The 24,887-nt window shown below is 37.5% G+C and overlaps 2 protein-coding genes across 4 annotated transcripts in view; one reads left to right on the plus strand and one right to left on the minus strand.

Annotated features, from left to right (window-relative positions):
* The window catches only part of DBF4 (DBF4 zinc finger), a 28,637-nt gene extending 13,510 nt beyond the window's left edge, over positions 1-15,127 (minus strand). For both annotated transcript variants that reach the window (XM_059396915.1, XM_059396914.1), the window contains exons 1-6: positions 14,777-15,127; positions 13,114-13,283; positions 9,292-9,471; positions 7,566-7,616; positions 6,778-6,847; positions 6,505-6,581 (exon numbers count right to left, since the gene is read on the minus strand). In XM_059396915.1, coding sequence (XP_059252898.1) covers positions 6,505-6,581; positions 6,778-6,847; positions 7,566-7,616; positions 9,292-9,471; positions 13,114-13,283; positions 14,777-14,822 — 594 coding nt within the window. In that variant the 5' untranslated portion in view covers positions 14,823-15,127. The remainder of the gene's footprint in view (positions 1-6,504; positions 6,582-6,777; positions 6,848-7,565; positions 7,617-9,291; positions 9,472-13,113; positions 13,284-14,776) is intronic.
* A 95-nt stretch (positions 15,128-15,222) lies between these two features.
* SLC25A40 (solute carrier family 25 member 40) overlaps positions 15,223-24,887 on the plus strand; it is a 54,991-nt gene continuing 45,326 nt past the window's right edge. For both annotated transcript variants that reach the window (XM_059396923.1, XM_059396924.1), the window contains exon 1: positions 15,223-15,437. The gene's annotated coding sequence lies outside the window, so the exon portion shown is untranslated. The remainder of the gene's footprint in view (positions 15,438-24,887) is intronic.

Raw genomic sequence — 24,887 nt, forward strand, 5'->3', positions numbered from 1 at the left:
AATTTTAACAAAATAGCCCAAACTTTCCCAACAGATTTATAGTTCTAAGAATCTTAGTGAACAACAAACAGAAATATCTCTAAGTAGGGCGCCTGGGTGGCTCAGTGGGTTAAGCCGCTGCCTTCGGCTCAGGTCATGATCTCAGGGTCCTGGGATCGAGTCCCACATCGGGCTTTCTGCTCAGCAGGGAGCCTGCTTCCTCCTCTCTCTCTCTGCCTGCCTCTCTGCCTACTTGTGATCTCTCTCTGTCAAATAAATAAATAAAATAAAAAAAAAAAAAAAAAGAAAGAAATATCTCTAAGTAATCCAAGCCAAGGCATATCACAACCAAACTGTTGAAAACCAAAGATAAATTAAAAATTTGCTAAGTACATAGGGAAAAATGATCATTATTTATAAGAAAATAAAAATCTGGGGTGCCTGGGTGGCACAGTGAGTTAAGCCTCTGTCTTTGGCTCAGGTCCTGGGATTGAGCCCCGCATCGGGCTCTCTGCTCAGTGGGGAGACTGCTTCCCCCTCTCTCTCTGCCTGCTACTCTGCCTACCTGTGATCTCTCTCTCTCTGTCCAATAAATAAACGAGATATTTAAAAAAAAAAGAAAAAGAAAAGAAAAAAAAACAATCTGAATGACTGCAAATTTTTCATCAAAATTCATGGAAGCCAGAATATAGCTGTAGAACACCTGTGAAGTACTGACCTAAAGAATTTATTCCCAATTTGTTATCCAGTGAAAAGATCTTGCAAGAATGAAGGCAAAATAAAGACATTCTCACATTCTCTTCTACATGACTTTTTCAAGGAAAAAGGTTAACACGCCTGGTAGGTTTATCAATAATTGCAAATGTAACAAAAATAACTCTATCATAAAGACTGGTGGGGTAGGATAGAGAGCTCAAAAAAGTTTTAAGGCTTCCATGTTTAAATTTGAAGTAGGTAAAATATTAACCCTAAAAAGACTGTGAAGATATGTAGATATAACTATGTAGATATAATTAAACCTAAGCAACCACTAAAACAAAAAAACATGAATTTGGCCAAAAAGCCAATAGAAAGATCTTCAAACAATCTGAAAAGCAGCAGAAAGAGAAGAAAACAAAGGAATAAAATGCAGAGAACACCATCAAAGAAATATTAGTATATTGGCAGGCCTAAATTGTACTAATATTAAGTGTAAGTCATTAAAACATACCAATTAAAAGAGATGGCCAGATATGATAAAAAGACAACTTTCAACTGTCTCTAAGAAACCAATTTTAAAATAAATACATAGACATGGTAAATGTAGAAGGAATAAAAAAGACAATGTAAACACTAATCACAAGGAAGCTGGAGTGCCTGTAGTATATTCAAAGACCTCAGAACAAGAAATCCTAAAAGGGACAAAGGAACATTATATAGTAACAAGGTCAATACACCAAGAAGACATAATAATATTAGATGTGTGCACATCTAAGGTTCAAAATACACAAACCAAAAACTGTGATAGAACAAGAAGGAAAAATACACAAATGCACAACATATTTGGGAACTTTAATACTCCACTCTTTCCATAATGGCTAGACTAAGATAGAGTATCAGTATGAATACAGAAAAGCTATGCAATTTGACCTATTTGACATCTATAAGAATATTCTACCCATTAACCTCAGAATATACTTTTTAAGTGCCCATGGAACTTGCTGGCATTAAGACAGACTATATTCTGGGGGCATGTGAGTGGTTCAGTGGGTTAAATGTCTGAATCTTGGCTTTGGTTAAGTTTCATGATCTCAAGGTCGTGAGATGGAGCCCTGTGTTGACCTCAGCGCACAGCCAGCTTGAGATTCTCCCCCTGCCCCTCTGTCCTGCTCTCTGTACAACATGTGTGCTCACTCTCTCAAATAAGTAAATAAAATCATTAAAAAAAAAAAAAGACTGTATTCTGAACTATACACATAGCAGTAAACTTAGAAGAACTGAAATCACACAAAGTATGTGTTCTGACCATAATAGAAATCCACAACAGCTCATTCATTGCTGGTGGAAATGCAAAATGGTACAGCCATTTTGGAAGACCGTTTGGCAGCTTCTTACCAAACTAAACATATTCTAACCATATAATCCAGCAATCATGCTCCTTGGTATTTATCCAAATGTGTTGGAAACTAGTGTCCACACAAAAACCTACACATGGATGTTTATATACATATAATTTACTCATAATGTCAAAACTTGGAAGCAACCAAGATGTCTTTCAGAAGGTGGATGAACTGTGGCAAATCCAGACAATGGTATGATTCAGCAGTTTAAAGAAAAAAAAAAATCAAGTCATGAAAAGACATTGAGAAATTTTAAATGCCTATCACTTACTGAAGATGACAATCTGAAAAGGCTATATATTGTATGGCTTCAATTGTACGACATGTTGGAAAAGGCCAAACTATGGAAAAAGGATCAGTAGTTGTTAGGAGTAAGTGAGGGAGGGAAGGAAGAAAAGATATAGCATGGAACATTTTTATGGAAAATATTCCACTATTCTGTAGGTTACTGTGATGGCAAATATATATCACTATTCATTTGTGTGAACCTATACAATGTACAAACAAAAGTGAACCCTAACATAAACTGACTTTAAGTGATGATGACTTGTCAATATAGATATATATACATGTATATAAATATATATAACATATATATTATACATGTAAATATGTAAATAAAGTTCCTAAGTATCTATGAAGTTCTACATAAAATGTATGGAACAGCAGTAAAGCAGAGCTCAAAAAAATTTTACAGTAGACCTGGTTCTTTGGAAAGACGAAACTGATAACTAGCCCAACTGAACAAAAAGGGAAAAAAAGGAATAATGATCTCAGGAATTAAAAATGTCACTAAAACTCTATAAACATTAAAAGCTTAATACAGAAATATTACAAATAGTTTTGCCATCAATTTGACAATTTAAACAAGCACAAATTCCTTGAAAAACAAACTATCCAAGTGCACTCAATAAGCAATTAATAACCTGAATTTCTTTTATCTAATAAAGAAACTGAATTCATAGTTAGGAATTTTTCAATTAAAAAAAAAAAATTACAGGCCCAGATAACCTTCCTGGTAAATACTATCAACACTTAAGAAATAAAAGCAACTCTACAAAAACTTGTCTAGAAAATATAAGTGGAAATATGTTCCAGCATTTTATGAGAGCAGCATCACCCTGACACTAAAACCAAACACATCAAAAAGTAAAAGACTAATATTCCTCATGTAAATATGCAGAAAAAAATCCTTGAAGTTTGAGGTAAAATGAGAAAAATAAAAAAACCTCCAAGGATTTAAAATAGTGAAGCACAACACATTCACTCAACTTTTTTTCTAAAAGATAAAGGCTAACAAGAGCATTTAAGAGAATATAATGCCTTAAAATTTGTATGTCTTTAGTGTGCAGATTTATACATGTCCATTCAAGATCCACAAATGCATCTTTTTTGAAGAGTTTATGTCTTAGTACTTGACAAACCAAAAATTTTCCAGAAACATTTTCTTTTTACATACAGAAAAAATTTTCAAGTATTAGAATTAAGTTGACCAGTTATACATTCTGGATTACAGAGATCTCTCGTATTCTAATCCTTTTGCTTTTGAGAGAAAAGTAAGATGTTTCACAGGTATTTATCACACTTGTCATTGTTTTTGTTTCATGAGGGCAAATACTCCTAGTGATTCACACCTAATAGGACTATCTGTTAAGTATTAATGGTTGCATGTGTAAACAAAATATTCCTGAACATTTTTTTTTTTAGGTTTTATTTGTTTATCTTAGAACGAACACAGAGTTGGGGAGGAACAGATGGGGATAGAAAGGGAAAGGAAAAAAACCTCAAGCAGAATGTGGACAGGACACGACGTTCAACCCTGAGATCAAGACCTGAGCTGAGGGGTGCCTGGGTGGCTCAGTGGGTTAAGCCGCTGCCTTCGGCTCAGGTCATGATCTCAGGGTCCTGGGATCGAGTCCCGCATCGGGCTCTCTGCTGAGTGGAGAGCCTGCTTTCCTCTCTCTCTCTCTCTCTGCCTGTCTCTCTGTCTACTTGTGCTCTCTCTCTGTCAAATAAATAAATAAAAAATCTTTGAAAAAAAAAAAAAGACCTGAGCTGAAAACAAGAGTGAGAAGCCTAATTCATGGAGCCACCCACCTGCCCCTCCCTGAATACTTTTTTTAAAAGATTTGAATTGAGAGTGAGCAGAGGGAGAAAGAATCTCAAGCAGACTCCCTGCTGAGCACAGAGAATGACATGGAGCTTGATCCTATAATCCTGGGATCATTATGACCTGAGCCTAAATCAAGAATCAGGACACTCAATCAACTAAGCCACCCAGGCACCCCCTGAATACTTTTTTTTTTTTTTAAAGATTTTATTTATTTATTTGTCATAGAGAGAGAAGCGAGAGCAAGCACAGGCAGAGGCAGAGGGAGAAGCAGGCCCCCCGCCAAGCAAGGAGCCCGATGTGGGACTCGATCTCCGGACACCAGGATCATGACCTGAGCCGAAGGCAGCGGCTTAACCCACTGAGCCACCCAGGCGCCCCGTGACTACTATTTTTAAAAAATGAAAATAGAATACTATAGAAATACTGGCACAAATCACATTAAGGATAAGCAGTATCTCATGAAACTTGTTTCAAATATATATTTATATACACTGCATACAGACAGAAATAATATACTGGTGTATTCTGAAACCATAATTTTCTTGTGGGTTTACATTTTCATACATCTATTTCTACATACAATCCAAAAAATCTGCAAAGTGCAATAAAGATAGTTTATATGTATTAAGCTTACTTCAAACAAGGAATATTCACCCAGTATTTTATAAAAATTTGGGAATATCCATTTGGAGGGTTTTTTTTTACTTGTAAATAAAACATTCAAAGTATTAATACTTTTACTTAAGTAATAAGTAAACTGTTCTTTTCTATAAATTATTTCTATCTTATACAAATGTGATTAAAAACATTAAAAAAAGACCTTAAGTGTCTGTGCGTGTAACACGCATTTATGGCGTAGTCATGATATAAAATAGGTTTCTTACTACCAATTTGTTCAAAAGAATTCAAAAGCCACTGTCCAAATGTCAGTCTTGCCAGGACACATGCTTTACTGGCAACCAGAAGATATTTCTTCTATCTATTCGATCAGGTTACTTTCCTATTAATCTTTTAATAATCTCCCAAAGCCTTCCAGATAAACTTAATTCCTTTAAATAGTGTTGCAAGGTCCTATGTGAAGTTGCTAATTTTTCCTGCTTCCTTTCTTACCATTCTCCCACTCAAAAATCAAGTTGTATTACATTACAGAAAATTTCCCAAACATGCCAATGTACTTATGGCTACACATCTCTATATATACTCATCTATACACTTTTCCTTTTAGATTTTAGTCATTTAAGTACTGAATGAAGAAAAAGCAGACCACAAAAGAATACACGGATATGAAAACCATGAGACAACTAAGATGAGAGAAGTTGCAGAAGAAAATAGGTAAATTAAAGGAGGAAATGAGCAACAGATGATAGAACCTAAATGGTTTTGAAAACTGTTAACTTCACTTGGCAAATCAGTCAGTAGTTTTATACCTCATAGGTTCAAGAGTGGATGGGAAGCATAAAAGTGGAGATTTAACAAGTCTGGATGATATAAAGATTGGAAAGTAGGGAAGGACATAGATTAAGAGATGTTTTATTGGGACACCTGGGTGGCTCAGCTGGTTAAGAGGCTGCCTTCGGCTCAGGTCATGATCCCAGCATCCTGATATCAAGTCCCACATCTGAGTCCTTGCTCAGCAGGGAGCCTGCTTCTCCCTCTGCCTCTGCCTGCCACTCTGTCTGCTTGTGCTCACTCTCGCTCCTCTCTCTCTCTCTCTCTGACAAATAAATAAATAAATAAATAAAATCTTAAAAAAAGAGATGTTTTATTGCACTTATTTCCAAGGAAGAGCCTTGATTCTGTATAGAGGCTTTGAGAAGAAAGCTAGTTTTTGAAAAGGGAAGAGACAAGATATGGAAACATCGGGTCTAACACTGTAATGCCTAATGCATTTACTTAGAAAACATTTTGAGGTCAGGCCGGATAATCATAGTCTGTAGCAAGACTTTGTTATAACACTACCTACAGCAATTGAAAGTATATTATATATATTAGAAGCTTTTCATGCATTAAGCCAATTCTGTTTTCCTTCAGAATGAACTAAAGCGGTTGGTTAAAAGCAACAGCAATCAAAGAAAAAAGAAAATTCCCAGGAACAACTTTTACCTCATGAGAAAATCCTCAAAGTTAAATGATATAGAATAATACAGGATACTCAAATAACGGAAACATGAATACAATACAAAGGTTTACCCTTAGGATATTCTGGCAGTAATACTTTCTGCTGGGTAAGAAAAATTTACAAGTTAAAAAAAAACAAAAAACAAAAAATCTTGATCACTTTAATTAGTTTAAAGATTAAGGAAAATAACATACCACATCTCTTACAGAAGTGCTTGATTTCTTGAGTAAATATAGTTCTTTTTTCTTCTGTTCAATGTAGTATCTAATGTCTTCATTAAAAAAAAAGGCTTAAGATTAGCATTTTTCACCTTTAAAGACTGCTATTTTCTTCATATTAGATTGAGGGGAAATAATTACCATTATAGCTATCTCTTGCTATCAGAATTCTCCCTATGTAAAATCAGGAACCACATAGCACAAATTAATACTTTTAACAAATACTGTAAAAAAAACTGATATCCTTACCATCAATATGAAGAATTTTTACTCCCCACGATAAGGCATTTGATAATATACTATTTGAAGGAATAAAATCCTGTAAAATAAAAGAGATTTAATAGTTTTTCTAGAAAATTAAAAATTTAAATGAGGCTAAATTTTAAAAATTATTTGAAGGGTACTGTCACTTAGGTGGGTATTCAGAACAGACTCTATATAGCTATGATAGCAATCAGTACATCAGTTTTTTCTTTTGGAATTTATAAATTAACCCTGTTTAATATATTCCCATATTCTTGACAACTCAGTTGTCAAGAATGCAATTTTAGTCTCACAGTTAACAGTTGCAAGAAAGTTCATTTAAAAATAACAAAAATGGGGATGCCTGGGTGGCTCAGTTGGTTAAGCAGCTGCCTTCGGCTCAGGTCATGATCACAGCGTCCTGGGATTGAGTCCCGCATAGGGCTCCTTGCTCAGCAGGGAGCCTGGTTCTCCCTCTGCCTCTGCCTGCCATTCTGTCTGCCTGTGCTCGTTCCCCGCCCCCTCTCTGATAAATAAATAAAATCTTTAAAAAAAAAACAAAAAACAAAAATGCCATAAGCTTCATACAACTACAGTAATATTTTAAAAGGCCACAAGATGGAGATGTTTCTTCATGAAAAGTAGATTCTGTTCTTTGTAAAAATGAGATCTATGCTGACATTTAGGCTTTTCCTATTAAAAATGAGGAAAGGAAGATTTCAGGAACATCTCCATTTCCACTTGAGTTCTTAATAAAAGCATATATACAGTAAATTTTTATATTTCATACTTACATGGTCCTTGATAGCTTTTTCAACTAGTAATTTTCCTCTGCTCAAACATACCTATAAAAAAAATAGTAAGAGCTCAAACATCAAAAAGTTGTAAAACAGTGCCTCATTAGAAAAAAACTTAAAAATATAAAATAGCTAAATTAATTGATAAAATCTATAAATTTTAATGTAACAATTTAAAGAGGGGACATTTATTTGTATAAGTCTTACTGAGTATCAACACAATGAAGTATAGTAAAAGGCAACTTCCTTAGGATCTTTATAATAAGACCTATTAAAAAGTTTCCTTCTTTTTTTGAAAGAGTATCTAAACAACTGAATGAGAACAAAGCCCAGTTTTGTAGTAAATTGTCTATAACTAACTAGTTCAGATTCTAATTTTGTATTCAAATGGAGACCTGAGAATATTATATATACATATACAATTTATTTTAAATATATATATATAGTTATTTCTCATTTTAAATACAACACTGGAAAATAAATTGAAATGCTATGACCAACAATTTAATTTGGAACTAGTCACTAGTATATAATCTCATTCCTCCAAAAAAGCATGAAAGTAAAAAAATACATGAGCTTTCCTTGACTTTTCTTCTTGTATATATTTCTATTTCTCCCCCTCACTGAAACTTCTAACTTGTCAATAGAGTAATAGAGATGTGATATCAGTAACTAAAAGAGGGGCTAGCAAATCTTTTCTGTAAAAGGCCAGGGAGCCAGTTTTAGGTTCTGTAAGCCATATAGTACCTGTCCAAACTATCCAATATTTCCTTTATAGCAGGACAGCAACCAGTTAATATATAATAGGTCTGGCTGAATTTCAATAAAACTTTACTTATGGACTTTAATATCTGAATTTAAATTTGTCATAAAATATTCCCTCAATTTTTGACCAAGCATTTGAAGATGTAAAAACCATGGTTAGCTCAAAGGGTGTAAAAAACAGGGACAGTCTGGACTTGGCCCGTGCCATAGTTTGCCTACTCCTGCTGTGACACAAAAAAAAGGTTTCCATTTCTATTTTAAATAATGACCTGCTGTTACTTTTTAGTTGTAATTAACTCTTAAAAACAAAAGCCATCCCCAAGGGCAAAAAGTATTATTTCAGCAGAGTATGACCCAAAGTATTAGGAGACAAATCACCTTTCTTTTTTTTTTTTTTTTCTTTTTAAAGATTTTATTTATTTATTTGACAGAGAGAAATCACAAGCAGACGGAGAGGCAGGTAGAGAGAGAGGAAGGGAAGCAGGCTCCCTGCTGAGCAGAGAGCCCGATGCGGGACTTGATCCCAGGACCCTGAGATCATGACCTGAGCCGAAGGCAGCGGCTTAACCCACTGAGCCACCCAGGCACCCACAAATCACCTTTCTATAAGACAGTAACCTTATTGACTGGAAAACCACCCATAATAAAGATATTGTTCTCCCTACATGAATTCTGCTGCCAGTCTGCTCTTGATAAATCATGAGATCCTCAGTCTATAGCCTTTCTGAACATCTCAAAGCACATTTTTTTTTAAAGATTTTATTTATTTATTTGACAGAGAGAGATCACAGTAGACAGAGAGGCAGGCAGAGAGAGAGGGAAGCAGGCTCCCTGCCGAGCAGAGAACCCAATGTGGGACTCAATCCCAGGACCCTGAGATCATGACCTGAGCCGAAGGCATCCGCTTAACCCACTGAGCCACCCAGGCACCCTCTCAAAGCACATTTAAGAGACTTACTGAATCTGGAGATTTAAATGAACTTCCATCATGGCTGGGATGAGGTGAAGTTGTTTCTGCAGTATATGCAGATTCTGGACTTGGTACAGGAGAAATTCTTCCCAACGTTTGTGCAAATTTAGCCTCCTTTTTATTTGAAATAAGGTAACTGATATCTTTGCTGAGAAATTCTTCAACTCGCTAAAGGAAAACAAAGTATTTTCAAATAAGCCATAAAACCATAACTGTTTCACATTTCAGGTACCCCTTAAAATACCAATTTGACACCTTGCAATTATTTTGTAAATTGGTGGTTTTTATACTGTGTTCTTCTGAATCTAAGTTCTGAGGAAGTACAATGGGCGTTCCAATAACAGCCAGCATATGCTAGATACGATTTTTAAGTACTTCATATATCCCAATTAATTTAATCCATATAACAACCCCATGGTACTAATATTACTAATATCCACATTTTGTGGAAGAGAAAAATTAAAGAGAAGTTAAGTGACTTGGTTGAGGTTACATCAGCATAAATAAAAGAATTTGAATACAGATATTCTGATTCAGTCCATGCTCTAAATGCACTACTGTCCAATAGAACTTAATGCAATGGTTAATGTTCTTTATTAGCACTGTTCAGTATGGTAGCAACTCACCACATGTGACTACTCAGCACTTAAAATGTAATAAAGGTAACTAATTCGACTGAGCAATTAAATTTTAATTTTCTTCAACACAGTATTAATTAAATTTCAATACCACATGTACCAAACGGCTATCACACTGGGCAGGACAGTTCAAATCAGTTAACATCTTACCATAGACTTTAACAGGAAGAAGGGGATCCTTACCCTTTGAATGTAAGACTGAAAATAATTTCCCTACTAAAATGTCTGAAAATCACTGCTTAAATGCCTGAATTTATAAACCCAAGTACGAGATGTCAATGTTATCAAACATCACTTCCATCCAAGGGCAGGAATATTAAAGTAGAAATAAATACTATTAATCATTATTTTCATAAATGTAAGATTTCTATAATATTTTAACCTACATTTAGTTTCTATAGGATCTCATACCATAAAGGGAAATAATAAAAAAAAAATGAAGCAATCTATGTAACAGATGAATTAATTCCATCTAAGTGATTAGGTAGAATTTGCTGCTTGCAAAAGTGGCCCCCTTGGTTAAGTATACATCACTACTGCTCTTTGTCTGAGCAGCATTTTCATAAACTAGTGAATAAGATATCCACATTTATTTATTTCAGGGATTACAAACTCAAATGCTCACAAGGACCAGAAGTAATATAAATGCACAATTTACGCATCAAATGCTTTCTTCATTTTCATAAATATGTGGCCTTAGCATTGCCAGAGGTTCCAATTTTTCAAAAAGAACATACTCTCCTACATATTTTTATTTATTTATTTGACAGACAAAAATCACAAGTACACAGAGAGCGGGGGTTGGGGTGGGGAGAAGTTGGCTCCCGCTGAGCAGAGAGCCAGATGCAGGGCTCAATCCCAGGACCTTGGGATCATGACCTGAGCTGAAGGCAGAGGCTTTAACTCACTGAGCCACCCAAGTGCCCCTTAACTATTTCTTAAAGTTGAACCCTAAAACTCTTAGTGTCTAGAGATCAAAATTCCTTTATAATTCATGTAACAGATCATCTGAAAGAAGTCTTTTTTTTGGGGGGGGATAGAGATTATAATGCCATAAGAACAGAAATAAGATATCACTGAATTATTGGAAAGATAAGTGTGCGGAGGGATCATAAGTTGATAATTTTTTTTTTAAAAAGAGAAATTAAGTAGTTAATAAGTCAAATTCAGTTGAAAATCCACAGTTCGAAGAAAAAAATGTAAAAACTCATGTTTTTTTTTATTATTTTTTTTATAAACATATATTTTTATCCCCAGGGGTACAGGTCTGTGAATCGTCAGGTTTACACACTTCACAGCATTCACCAAAGCACATACCCTCCCCAATGTCCATAACCCACCCCCCTTCTCCCAATCCCCCTTCCCCCAGCAACCCTCAGTTTGTTTTGTGAGATTAAGAGTCACTTATGGTTTGTTTCCCTCCCAATCCCATCTTGTTTCATTTATTCTTCTCCTACCCCCTTAACCCCCCACATTGCATCACCACTTCCTCATATCAGGGAGATCACATGATAAAAACTCATGCTCTTTACTTCATTGGTCTACTTCAAGCCATTTTAGGATAAAAATTTGAAGTATATAACCAAAAGGTCTCCCAAATATTATCAAATGCTTAATTTAGTTCAAAACTTGTTTCTTGCAAGTACCTCAGGAACTGCTGTGGGAATGAGAGAAAAAGGGGGCAAGGTAAGCATCCCTGTACTAACCAGAACTGGTGTTCTAGCTTTACCAGTTTCCTTTTTACTGGCTTTATACATTAGACTTCTGAAGGACTGTTTGAAGGGCTCTACTGCTAATAATACAAATCTAAAATGACTGATTTACTTTTTCTGAAGATTTTATTTATTTGACAGAGGAGCGCATCCAGAGGACAGAGCCCAATTAAATTCGGGACTTGATCCCAGGACCCTGGAATCATGACCTGAGCTGAAGGCAGATCCTTAACCGACCACACCAACCAGGCACCCCTGAAATCACTGATTTAGATCTGGGTTATTCTCATATTTGAGAAAGCTGTGAAACTGTCTCAGATAGCTACTTTGTAGCCATTGATTGCTAGAGGAATTAGGAGGCTAATCCTACAGAAGGCCAGTTATTTTACTTCTCTTAACTCTTAAGCACTTACTTTCTAAAATGAATAAAAGAAAGGAGTCTTTATTCAAAGGTGGCTGGCATATAAAACATGATTTTTAGGAATGCATTCATATGGTCATTATGATACATATTACTGTTATGACAAATGTGGCAATGTTTTAAGAAAATGAGTTAACAACAAGGGGTACCTGGCTGCTCAGTTGGTTAAGTGTCTTGCTTTTGGCTCAGGTCATGACCCCAGTGTCTTGGGATAGAGCCCTGCATTTTCCCTTCCCTCTGCCCCCAGCCATGCTGTCTTACAGTCTTTCAAATAATTAAATGAGGACCACACCAATAAATAATTCTAAGAAACTTATTACATGTTGTTCTGCAAATTTCTATTCTAGGAATGGCAGATTATTCAAAGATTATTCAACAAATTCAAAGTGCAGCACAAACCCTTTTAAATAGGAAGAATTAGGAAAGAAATTAATAAATTCTTAACCTCACTTGCTATACCCCATATTAATCTTACAAGAAAATCTTAAAATTTTGCTCAGATTTTCTAATTTCTTAATCATTTACTCAATGTATAAGTTATGAAAGAGAGTTCTTAATATTAACCCAAGCTCTGTCCCCCTAATGACATTCATTCTATTGAGTTGTTTACCAGTCAGAGTAATTTAACTCTTTGTGGTTCAATGTGGTTCTCCTTATTCTGCAAATAACATTCTTACTATTATGCTAGTCCAGACAAATTTATGTAGTTCCCCAATAACTATAATCAAGGAGTTCCTGCTATCTGGTGGACACACAAACATTACATTGAGAAGGCAATCAAAGGTTCCACCAGGACAAAGGAGGAAGTCACATTTCTCACACTTTGCGAACTTTACATTACACTAAAATCTGAAAGTCCTATAAGGCTACAAAAAGTTAAAACAAATAGTTTCTTGTTAATGTTAAATAGCTGATAAAAGTTTTAAGCTTGATGCTTATATGGTTATGTTTCCCAATATGATAATCTATAGTGTTTACATACTAGAAAGTACTAGCTAAAATATTTTTCTTTTTTGTTAAAGTGTATATTTTGACTTACCCCTCCCAGATCCTGAATGTCCTTTTGCAGTTTTTCAGATATGGTGATAGAAGGTAAGTCAATGTAAAATATTTTTCCCCAGAGCGGCTTATATTTGGATTTTTCTGGTTTGTTATCAGTTTTCATAGATTTTACAGATCTGTTTTTTTCATTTTTGACTTGGATCCCACCTGTTGTTTAAAAAAAAAATACAGAATTAGATCATGTTTTATGTAGACAGAAAATTTCTACTGTTTTAAAAATATTTTTATACAGTCATCATATCACAGAAGGGGAAAAATCTTTATAATCCCATCAGTTAAAAACTCAATGGCATTTTAATATATTTCTTTGTAGTACCACTTGGGATAAAAGCAAAATACCAGGGCGCCTGGGAGGCTCAGTGGGTTAAGCCGCTGCCTTCGGCTCAGGTCATGATGTCAGGGTCCTGGGATCGAGTCCCGCATTGGGCTCTCTGCTCGGCAGGGAGCCTGCTTCCCTCTCTCTCTCTCTGCCTGCCTCTCTGCCTACTTGTGATCTCTCTCTGTCAAATAAATAAATAAAATCTTTAAAAAAAAAAAGGCAAAATACCATACTTGTTTTAGCAGATACTATATCATAAAATAATTACTGCTCTAAGCCAGTAAATTCAACTTGCAGTAAGTATTTATGCATTTGTTCATGTTTTTACGTATTATGGTGAAAACTATCTAAAACCTTTTTGAAAGATTTTCCTCCTTTCTACGTAAATTCCAGAGGTATTTACTCAGAAATATTTATGAAGGATCTATATTCTGTTGAACACTGAAAACGGGCTTAAAATGTTAAAAAACCTGTCAACAGAAGAAACCTGTTACCCATGATGCCCTTGTCCACAAAACGTTCCAAGGTTTAGTTTCCTGTAGTTTGTCTATATAATAGAACTAAATGGTCCATTTTAAGATCCAAGTCACCATTCACTTCATTATTTCCTTTAAAGACAGACCTGAGATGGAAACAACTTTGAAAATTAAACAGCTTTGAAAATTAACTTTCATAACACAATCTGTTCATACGTTGGAAATTCCTATATATATACGACATATATATTCTAGACATATTAAAAAGAAAAAAACTTGGAAGCTGTTGTATGTTTTACCATACAAAGTAGTCGAAAATGGAAATATGCTTTCATTTCTGTCTATAATGTTGAAAACAGCAGTGCTGTGTTTGAAATACAAATAGTATCTCTTAACTTTACGAGTGAAGAAAAATAAATTTAAGAATAAGGCCCCAAACCCGCCTACAATCACCCAATTTAATCATAAACCTAAAAGCCACGAGCACCTCTGCTTTCAAACCGGGAATGCAGCCTCAAAGGGCCTGAGCTGAGTCTCAACCTCTGTCCGAGGCCCGGGCAGGTCGCAGGTCCACAAACTGTTTTCTAGTTTTACGACCAACGGCACCCCCAGGAATGTGGGGCCGCGACTGGAGCGTGAACAGCGCGAGGGGCCCGGCTGGGATCCTTTCCTTTTCTTGAGGCAAAGCCCTGGACGGAGCCCTCCTTCAGGCCACAGAGAAGGACGCACCAGCCAGAAAAGAAAAGGAGCAGGGACCTGGGGGAAGAACTCTATAAAGAATCAATGGTGGAACCACGAGGGGAGAAAAGGATTAAAGGGACTGCAGTGGAGGAGGGGCTTCATACCCTGGAAATGTCCTTTGCTGTGGATCCTCATGGCTCTGGAGTTCATGGCAGCCGCCCGGCACCTACATGCTGGGTTCGGGAGAGGGTCACGCCAGGCGGCCCAGAAAACACAGCTCCTCGAGGCCGATTTATCACCCGGTCGCCTCTTCCCCTTCCGCAGACTACCACACCCACGCAACAGAGAAGCCGCGTCTACCGTCCGGGTTTCCGGGGCCGGATCCCACTCCGAGGCGCGGAGGAGGAAGAGGTAAAGCACAAACGAGTGGGCTGCGGCGGTTAAAGATTTGAAAACGCGTCACGCAGCCGCGGCGCCCAGACGCGCGCCCCGCCCTCTCTCACGCCGCGCGCCGCGCCCCGCCTCGCGCTCACCCCCCCACGTGCCCGCCTCCTCGCGCTGTGCGCCCCGCCCCCACGGGCCGCGTCTCCGCCCCCTCCGCCCCCTCCGCCCCTCCCCCATGGTGATGTCTTTCAGGCTTCAGGTCCCCGCTCTTTCACCCGTGTCTTCGCGTCCCTCCGCTCCCTTGAAGAGCCCTTGGGACTCCTGTTGACCTAACACAGTGAATGCAGTTAGCCCCGGAGGCTAGTCCAGCCCGCCAACAGGGTCATTCCCGCCGCCCAGGGTCGCCGGGACCGCCTGCCCACCAGCTGCCTCCTACACCAGGTACGCTTCTTGCCCGCGGGTCGGCTGCCAGGGAGGCTGAAAGCGTGCCGGCTGCAGCCCAACTAGGACTCAGCCTCGGGCCAGGCCGGGCTAGTTGGCAGCGACAGCCTCTGCCCAGAACGCCCCGAGGCGCCGAGCGAGGTTTTCCTGCGGTCACCGCCGACCTTGCCTGCTCGAGACAGGCCGCAGAGGGACTTTCAGGCCGGGAGCGGCCTGGGCGGGGGGACGTCGGAGCCGGGGGTCGGAGTAGGACCCAGCCTAGAGCGAGTTCAGGTCGCCTTGGGCCGTTTGGTACTATTTGACTGTGTGCTGCTCCCTTGACCTCGGTTGTGCACAGACCTGATCTCGTTTTATTGTGAAATTTGTTTCAACAATAATAAGTGGAATTTGAAATCTCAAGTCCTAGGGTTTGGGGTCTGGACCTGCCACGTAGTAGCACAGCACGTACCTTGTGGTTAAATTACCTAATCGCTTTGAGTCCCAATTTTTTTCACTTGTGAAATGGAGGTCATAATGGGATTATAGTAAGGATTATGTTAAAATATTTTGTAAAGTAAGTCAATTTTGTTTTGTAAGTGGGGAAAAACCGCTTCACAGAATTGTTCTGGGTTTGTTTCTGCTTATAGACTTGTGGAAGAAGAGCATTAACCCTTCTGCGATTTTGCATTCATCAGCTTTTGGCCATAATAGTTTTCCGTTGTTTAATGGTTGATCTATTTATTTAATTTTTTAAGAGAGAGAGCGAGAGGAGGGAGAGAGAGAGAGAGAATGTAAAGCAGGCTCCAGGCCCAGCGTGAAGTCCAAACCCTGGTTGAACTCCTGACCTAAGCCTAAATCAAGAGTCAGCAGCTTTATGGGCTGAACCACCCAAGTGCTGGTAATGGTTGATTTTTGAACTAATAGAGATGCAAGAAGTTAGTGCCAATATCACTGTTTCACAAATAAGTACTTTAAAGCATAGATAAGGATGGATTGTAATAACCCTTAGCCAAAATGGAGACTCCAAAGAGGTAGGAGGCTCAGGTTTGCTAAGGGAAATGAGAGTTTAGTTGTGGATGGCTTTTAGTTGAAGGACTTAGGGCGAGAAGCATGGAACTATCATTATTAGGCAGTTGGTAATATCTGTCTGTAACTCAGAAGAGACGTGGGGGTGGGATGAAAAGAGGAAAAAGATTGATTTGAGAGACATACAGACCTTCAGCTCCGAAATGATACATAAGGGAATCAGATCTTGAGAGACAGGAGGAGGTGTAGTTTGAACAAAACATATTCAACATTAGATGTTCTATCTGAGGAAGACAACCTATTTGTAAAATATAAGACTTAGAATCACAGACCCATGAAAGAAATATTACATTGCATATTCATTAAAAAGTAAAAAATTTAAAAATGTGAACTACATGGGGCACCTGGGTGGCTCAGTGGGTTAAGCCATTGCCTGCTCCGGGTCATGATCTCACGGTCCTGGGATTGAGCTCCACATCCGGCTCTCTTGGGATCCAGCCCCACATCCGGCTCTCTGCTCAGCCGGGAGCCTGCTTCTCTCTCTCTGCCTGCCTCTCTGCCTACCTGTGATCTTTCTATGCTTTCTCTGTCCCCTTTCTGTGCTTTCCCATATCCCCTAAACCTTCCAAAAACCCTATCCTCCCTTTCTATCACTATAATTCCCTACACTGACAAATTTTCTCAAAAGTACACCATCTCCTCTTCAAGTCCCTTGTTCTTAACTAGTAAGACTTTTTGTTTATAAAAAGCTTTAAGGGGCGCCTGGGTAGCTCAGTGGGTTAAAGCCTCTGTCTTCGGCTTAGGTCATGATCCCAGGGTCCTGGGATCGAGCCCCACATCAGGCTCTCTGCTCAGCAGGGAGCCTGCTTCCCTTCCTCTCTCTCTGTCTGCCTCTCTACTTGTGATCTCTGTCTGTCAAATAAATAAATATCTTTAAAAAGCTTTAAGAATGAGAAACGTGGATGTAGAATGTAGTTAAAGTCATGGAAGGAAATGAAATTGCCTGGGAGAGCATAGGAAATAAGAGAAGCAGTGTAGAGTAGACGATGATGAAATAGTGAGAAAAATGGAGAAAAGGCCAGAGAGTTAGGAAGAGAACTGGGAACAAAACTTATCATCCAAAGTCACAGAATTAGAAACATTGGGATCATGCAGTCTTCACTATCTGGCTTTGGGTAGTTTTGAGTCTCAATTTTAATCTAAGAAAAGGGTGTAATTAATACTTCCGATGTGAGGAAGAAATGAAACATTTTTGATAGCTTAATTAGTACACACAGTGAGAGCTCAGTGAGTACTACCCTTCTAGTGACCTCTGCACCAGCTCCTCCATCTTCAAGAATTCAGAAAGGCCAAGACTTGAAAAATGGGCCTTTGATTCTAGTGTTTAAGATGTCATTGTTTTCCGGGGCACCTGGGTGGCTCAGTGGGTTAAACCTCTGCCTTTGGCTGGGTCATGATCTCAGGGTCCTGGTATCAAGCCCCCTATATTGGGCTCCCTGCTCAGCAGAGGCTCTGCTATCCTCACCCTCTGCCCACACCCCTTCAAGTGTGCTCTTTTTTCCCCCTCTCACTTTATTTCTCAAATAAATAAATAAAATCTTTAAAAAAAAAAAAGATGTCATTTGTTTCTTTAGTAGGACTTACATATATGACTAAGATATAAGTACTAGTTAAGAACAAGGGACTTGAAGAGGAGATGGTGTACTTTTGAGAAAATTTGTCAGTGTAGGGAATTATAGTGATAGAAAGGGAGGATAGGGTCTTTGGAAGGTTTAGGGGATATGGGAAAGATTTAAACATATTTCTATTGAACGTTAAAAATGAAAACTCAGGGCACCTGGGTGGCTCAGTTGTTAAGCATCTGCCTTCAACTCAGGTCATGATCCCAGGGTCCTGGGATCGAACTCCACATTCCATCGAGTTGGGCTCTCCACTTAGCGGGAAGCCTTGCTTCTTCCTCTCCCACTACCCCTGCTTCTGTTCTCTTTCTCGCTGTGTTTCTCTCTGTCAAAGAAAATAAATAAAATCTTAAAGAAAAAAATGAAAACTCACTTTATGTTCCAGTGAAAGCTGAGTTACCTTTCATATTTATTTTAATGGGGAAACAGTAGCAAAGTTGTATCCTAGCTTTTAGACACACCCTTAACTGCATTGTAGTGATAATGCCAAGCTCTGAATAAGCAGAAAGTCTGTTTTACTGGTCAATAATTTTCTAATCTGTAATTCAAGGTTAGTTTTTAAAAATATTATTGGAATTCAGATCTTTTGGTAGGTACAGGAAAGACTTGGTCATGTATCTATGGCCTGGATGCGTAGAAACCCCCTCCCTTACTTATGTCAATAATCAGGACTGTTGGTAAGATAATAAAGTTTATGTTAAAGTATATCTTAAAGTATGCTTCAGGTGAAGGATATACATTCAAGAAGAACTGAATGGGGGACGGGGCAAGGTTATTTGTGGTGAGACATTTGTTTAAAGAGTTGTATTAAGTAAAGTTTGAAAACACTGAGCAGAATCATTGTCTAAGTAAATGAAAATTTGGCTGTAAATCAGGAGAAATGAATTTCATTCAGTACTGGCTCTATTCCTAAGAAGTTTTATCACCTTGGGCAATTTTACCTCTTATAGTACATCATAAATGGAGACAATTGTCTGCATAGTCTGCCCCATATCTTTTTGTGGTTACCAAATGAAGCCTAATCTCCTTTTTCAGGCTATCTCACACATACATCCAAATTTGAGTGTTTTGTTCTGGGCACACTTTCCTATTGTCTTTCTTTTGCTTAAGCCTCTCCAACTGTTCCTCTTCCCTGTTCATAGCAAGCCCCATAGCTTAGATTGAGCTTTATCTCCTGCTCATTTGGGGCTTTATGTATTATTGCTATTTGATTTATATGCTAACTATTGATATATTATCTTCCGAAATATGTTCTCTTGTTTTTTTTTTTTTTTAAAGATTTTATTTATTTGACAGAGAGAGAAACAGTGAGAGAGGGGACACAAGCAGGGGGAGTGGGAGAGAGAGAAGCAGGCTTCCTGCCAAGCAGGGAGCATGCAGGGCTTGATTCCAGGACTCTGGTATCTTGACCCGAGCCAAAGGCAGATGTTTAATAAATGAGCCAGCCAGCTGCCCCTTGCTTGCTATTTTTTTTTTAAGATTTTATTTATTTATTTTGACAGAGATCACAAGTAGGCAGAGAGGCAGGCAGAGAGAGAGAGGAGGAAGCAGGCTCCCCGCTGAGCAGAGAGCCCGATGTGGGACTCTTGATCCCAGGACCCTGAGATCACGACCCAAGCCAAAGGCAGCGGCTTAACCCACTGAGCCACCCAGGCGCCCCTGCTTGCTATTTTTTAAATTTAATTTTCATATCTCATAGTCTCAGTACCCTGGTGAGTTGGAGGACCTAACGGTTTTCAGTGGTTGTTAGTTTTATAGGCTAAGCATATGAAAAGATAGCTGTAGCACTGGAGTCCCTGTCTCAGGTAGTGGTGGGCTCAGAAACCAGGGAAATTCAGTGTATCAAGACCTTGAACACAACTTCAGTGAAGGGTAAAAAAAACGCAGAAAAAACAAAACAGGAGGATTCAGAATTTGAAAGTGGATTCAGACAATATGATTTGCAGGTCACTATGACATCTGTGGGAACTGTTAAAGATAATGAGTTGGTTCAGAGGTGATATGTCATTCTGAACTAGAGGGTAAATACCTTAAGGGTGGTAAAGAATACATACTATGTAACCATGACTATAAAATAATCTATCTGTTAATCCCACTTTCATCTTTCCTTCTGCATTGATTGAGCACCTGCCACGTGTTATGCTCAGTGAGATGGGTCTACATAAGACCCCATAGAAATCTCATTATGTAAATTTTAAAAGTTTCTAATAAAGTAGCCCCTTCTTATCCCAGATTTCAGTTATCCTCCATCAACCATGGCCCAGAAGCAGATGATTTTCCTTCTGACCTATTGTCAGAAGGTCAGTAGTAGCCTAATGCTTCATTAACCTCACTTTGTCTGAATCACGCAGGCACTTCATCATCTCACATTATCACAAGAAGGAGGGTGAGTACAGTAAGATATTTTGAGACAGCAAGAGACCACATTAACATAACTTTTATTTTAATATATTATTATAATTGATCTGTTTTTATTTACTGTTAATTTCTTTTTTTTTGTTTACTGTTAATTTGTTAGTGTGATTTACTTTCTGATTTCTTAATGTGTTAATTTCTAATTTATAAATTAAACTATCCTATCATAGGTGTGTGTATATAGGAAAACAAATACGTTGAGTTTGTTACTGCCTGGGGTTTCAGGCATCCACTGGGTGTGGTGGAATGTATCCCTTGGCAGGTATAGCTTCATAAAATAGAGCCATTTTAAATGTATAGATGGATTTATAATAAATATGTATGACCATGTAATTACTACTGGAATCAAAATACAGAACCTTTCAAATTTTTGTTAGGCTGTATGTTTTTAGTTCTCTTAGTTATATATCTAATACTGGAATTGCTGGGCCATATGAAAATTTTGTGTTTAACATTTTGAGGAACTGTCCAACGTTTCCACAGTGGCTGACTGGTTTTACCTTCCCACCAGCATACGTAAAAGGTTCCCCGTTTCTCCACATACCTATCATTCTTTTTCTTTTTCCTTTTTTTAAAAATTATGAACTTTTTTACTGCTGTGAAGTGGTATCTCATGGTATTTATACAATATGCTATGCTTACCACAAGTATAGCTACCAAAAGATATCATAGAACCCTATTACAATACCATTAACTATATTCCTGATTCTATCTTTTATCCCAGTAACTTTTTCAATACGTAGCTGAAAAACTATCTCTCACTCCCCTTCACCCATTTTGCCTGTTCCCCCATCCCCTACCCTCTGGCAGGCATCAGTTCACTGAACTTGTTCCATATATATGTAAAATCATATGGTATTTGTCTCTACAGCTGATTTATTTCACTTAGTGTAACCTCCTCCAGGTCCATCTGTGTTATTAAGATGGTAAGATCTCATCCCTTTTTATGGCTCAGTAATACTACATTATAATATGTAAATATATATAGCATCTTTTTTATCCATTCATTTATTAATGTATACTTGGGTTGCTTCCATATCTTGGCTATTATAAGTAAGACTGCAATAAATATAAGGGTGTATATGTATTTTTGAATTATTGTCATTGGATTTTTGTTTGTTTGTTTGGGTTTTTTTGTTTTTTTTTGTTTGTTTGTTTTTTTGGTAAATATACCACAGTAGAATTACTGGATGATATGTACTTCTGTTTAAGTTTTTGAGGAACCTCCATGCTGTTTTCCACAGTGGCTATACCACAACACTACAACAGTGTTGGTGGGAAAAGGGTTCCTTTTCCTCCACATTCCCTCAGTGCTTGTTATTTCTTGTCTTTTTCATTCTAGCCATTCTAACAGGAATAAGGTGATATCTCACTCTGGTTTGATTTGCATTTCCCTGATGATGACTAATGTTGAGGATCTTTTTGTACGTCTGTAAGCCATCTGTTTGTCTTATTTAGAAAAATGTCTATCTGGATCCTTTGCCCTTTTTAAAAATCATATTGTTTGTGTTTTTGGTGTTGAATTGTGTGAGTTCTTTATATTTTTGCTTCCACTAGTATTGGATAATCATTTGCTTGTATCTTCTCCCATTTGGTACATTGCCTTTTTCTTATGTAGATACTTCCTTTGTCAGGTGAAAGCTTTTTATATCAGTGTAGTCCCAGTGGTTTCTTTTTGCTTTTGTTTCCCTTTCCTGAGGAGACCTCTACAAAAATGTTGCCCTGGTCTATGTCAAGGAAATTACTGCCTATGTTTCCTTCTAGGAGTTTTGTGGTTTGGGGACTCACATTTAGGTTCTTAATCTATTTTGAGTTTATTTTTGTGTATGGTGTGAGAAAGTGGTCCATTTCCATTCTTTAGCTTGTAGCAATCCAGTTTCCTCAGCACCATTTTTTGAAGAGACTGCCTTTTCTCCATTGTTTATTCGTACTGCCTTTGTTGTATATTAATTGACCACGTACGTCTGGGTTTATTCCTGGGCTGTCTATTCTGTTCCACTGATAAATGTGTCTATTTTTGTGCCAGCACCATAATGTTTTCTTTTCATTACTACAGCTTTATAGTGTATCTTGAAAACTGGGATTGTGATGCCTCCAGCTTTGTTCTTCCTTCACAGGATGCTTTGCCTATTTGAGATCTTTGGTGGTTCGATACAGATTTTGATATTACCTATCTAGTTCTGTAAAAAAAAAAAAAATGCTATTGCCATTTCATTTATTTATTTTTAAAGATTTTATTTATTTATTTGAGAGAGAGACAGTGAGAGAAAGCATGAGCGAGGAGAAGGTCAGAGGGAGAAGCAGACTCCCCATGGAGCTGGGAGCCCGATGTGGGACTCGATCCTGGGACCCGGGATCAAGACCGGAGCCTTGGGCAGTCGTCCAACCAACTGAGCCACCCAGGCGTCCCTGCTGTTGCCATTTTAATAGGGATTGCATTCAATCTGAAGATTGCTTTGGGTATTATGGACATTTTAACAATATCCTTCCAGCCCTTCAGCATGGGTATCTTTCTCTTTGTGTTGCCTTCAATTTATTTCATCAGTGTTACATAGTTTTCAGAGTACAAGTCGTTCATCTCCTCGGTTAAGTTTGTTCCTAGATATTTTATCCTTTCTGGAATAAATGTAAATGGAATTATTTCCTTAATTTCTGTTTCTTCTACTTTGTTATTGGTGTATAGAAATGCTACTGATTTCTGCATGTAACTTACATCCTGCAGCTTTACTGAATTCATTTATTCTAAAAGTTTTTTTGGTGGACTCTTTAGAGTTTTCTATGTATAGTGTCATGACATCAGCAAATGGTGACTGTTTAACTTCTTCTTTACCAATTTGGATGCCTTGTCTTTCTTGTTTGGTTCCTGCAGCTAGGACTCCAGTACTATATTAAATAAGAGTGGCAAGAGTGAATTTCCTTTTCTTGTTCCTAAAGGAAAATATCTCCATTTTTCACTGTTGAGTGTAATGTTCACTGTGGGTTTTCCATTCTTTCTATCTGGACTTTATAATGTTGAGGTATATTACCTATAAGCCCACATTTTTGGGGTGGCTCAGTCAGTTAAGTGTCCAACTTCTGATTTCAACTCACGTTATAATCTCAGGATTATGAGATCGATCACCGCATGAGGCTCTGCTGGGTATGGAGCCACCTTAAGATTGTCTCCCTCTCCTTTTTCCCCCTTTAAAAGAAACAAAAACAAAAATAAACTTTTTGAGAGTTTTTATTATGAATAAATGTTGAATTTTGTCAGATGCCTTTTCTGCATTTGTTGAAATGATCATGGGATTTTTGTCATTTATTTTGTTGATACGGTATATCACAGTGATTGATTTGTGAATATTGAGCCATCCTTGCATCCCAGGAATAAATCCCACTTGATCATTGTGAATAATCTTTTTAATGTATTGTTGAGTGTCGTTTGCTAATATTATGTTGAGGATCTTTGCATCTGTGTGCATTAGAGATATAGCCCTGTGATTTTCATTTTTTTGTAGAATATATGTTTGGTTTTGATATAGGGTAATGAAGGTCTCATAGAATGTATTTGGAAACTTTCTTTACTCTTCTGTTTTTTGGAATAGTTTGAGGATAATAGGTATTATTAACTATTTTTTAAGTGTTTGGTAAAATGCTCCTGTGAATACATCTGGGTCTGGACTTTTGTTTGTTGGAAGTTCTTTGATTATGGTTTCCATTTCATTACTAGTAATTGGTCTGTTCAGATTTTCTATATCTTCATTCAGGTTTGGAAAGTGTATATTTCTAGGAGTTTATCCATTTCTTGTAGGTTATCTCAATTCCAAACATATAAATTTTTCATATTATTCTCTTAGAATTTTTTGCATTTCTATGGTGTCAGTTGTTAACATTCTTTATTTCTCATTTTCTATCCTTTTTTAATGAGTTTGGCTAAAGGCTTATCTGTTTTGTTTATATTTTCAAAGAACCAGCTTTGGTTTAATCAGCTTTTTTTTTTCTTTCTAGTCTCTATTTCATTGATTTATTCTCGATCTTACATAGTTCCTTTTTTCTACTCATCATGGGCTTTGTCCTTATTCTCCTAGTTTCTTTAGGTGTAAAGTTAGATTTTTTTTTTTAATGTTTTTCTTCTTGAGGTAGAGCTGTATCATTTAAATTTATTTGTTAGAACTGCCTTTCTTATGTCCCAAAGATTTTGGACCACTATATTTTTATTTGTCTAGATGTATTTTTTTTAATTTCCTCTGATTTCTTGGTGTCCATTGGCCATTTAGTAGCATTTTGTGTAGCCTCGACATGTGTTTTCTTGTATTTTTCTTGTGATTGATTTCTAGTTTCATACTGTTGTAGTTGGAAAAGATCCATGATA

This window comes from Mustela nigripes, chromosome 4 (genome assembly GCF_022355385.1).
Source record: "Mustela nigripes isolate SB6536 chromosome 4, MUSNIG.SB6536, whole genome shotgun sequence".
Taxonomy (NCBI): Eukaryota; Metazoa; Chordata; class Mammalia; order Carnivora; family Mustelidae; genus Mustela; species Mustela nigripes.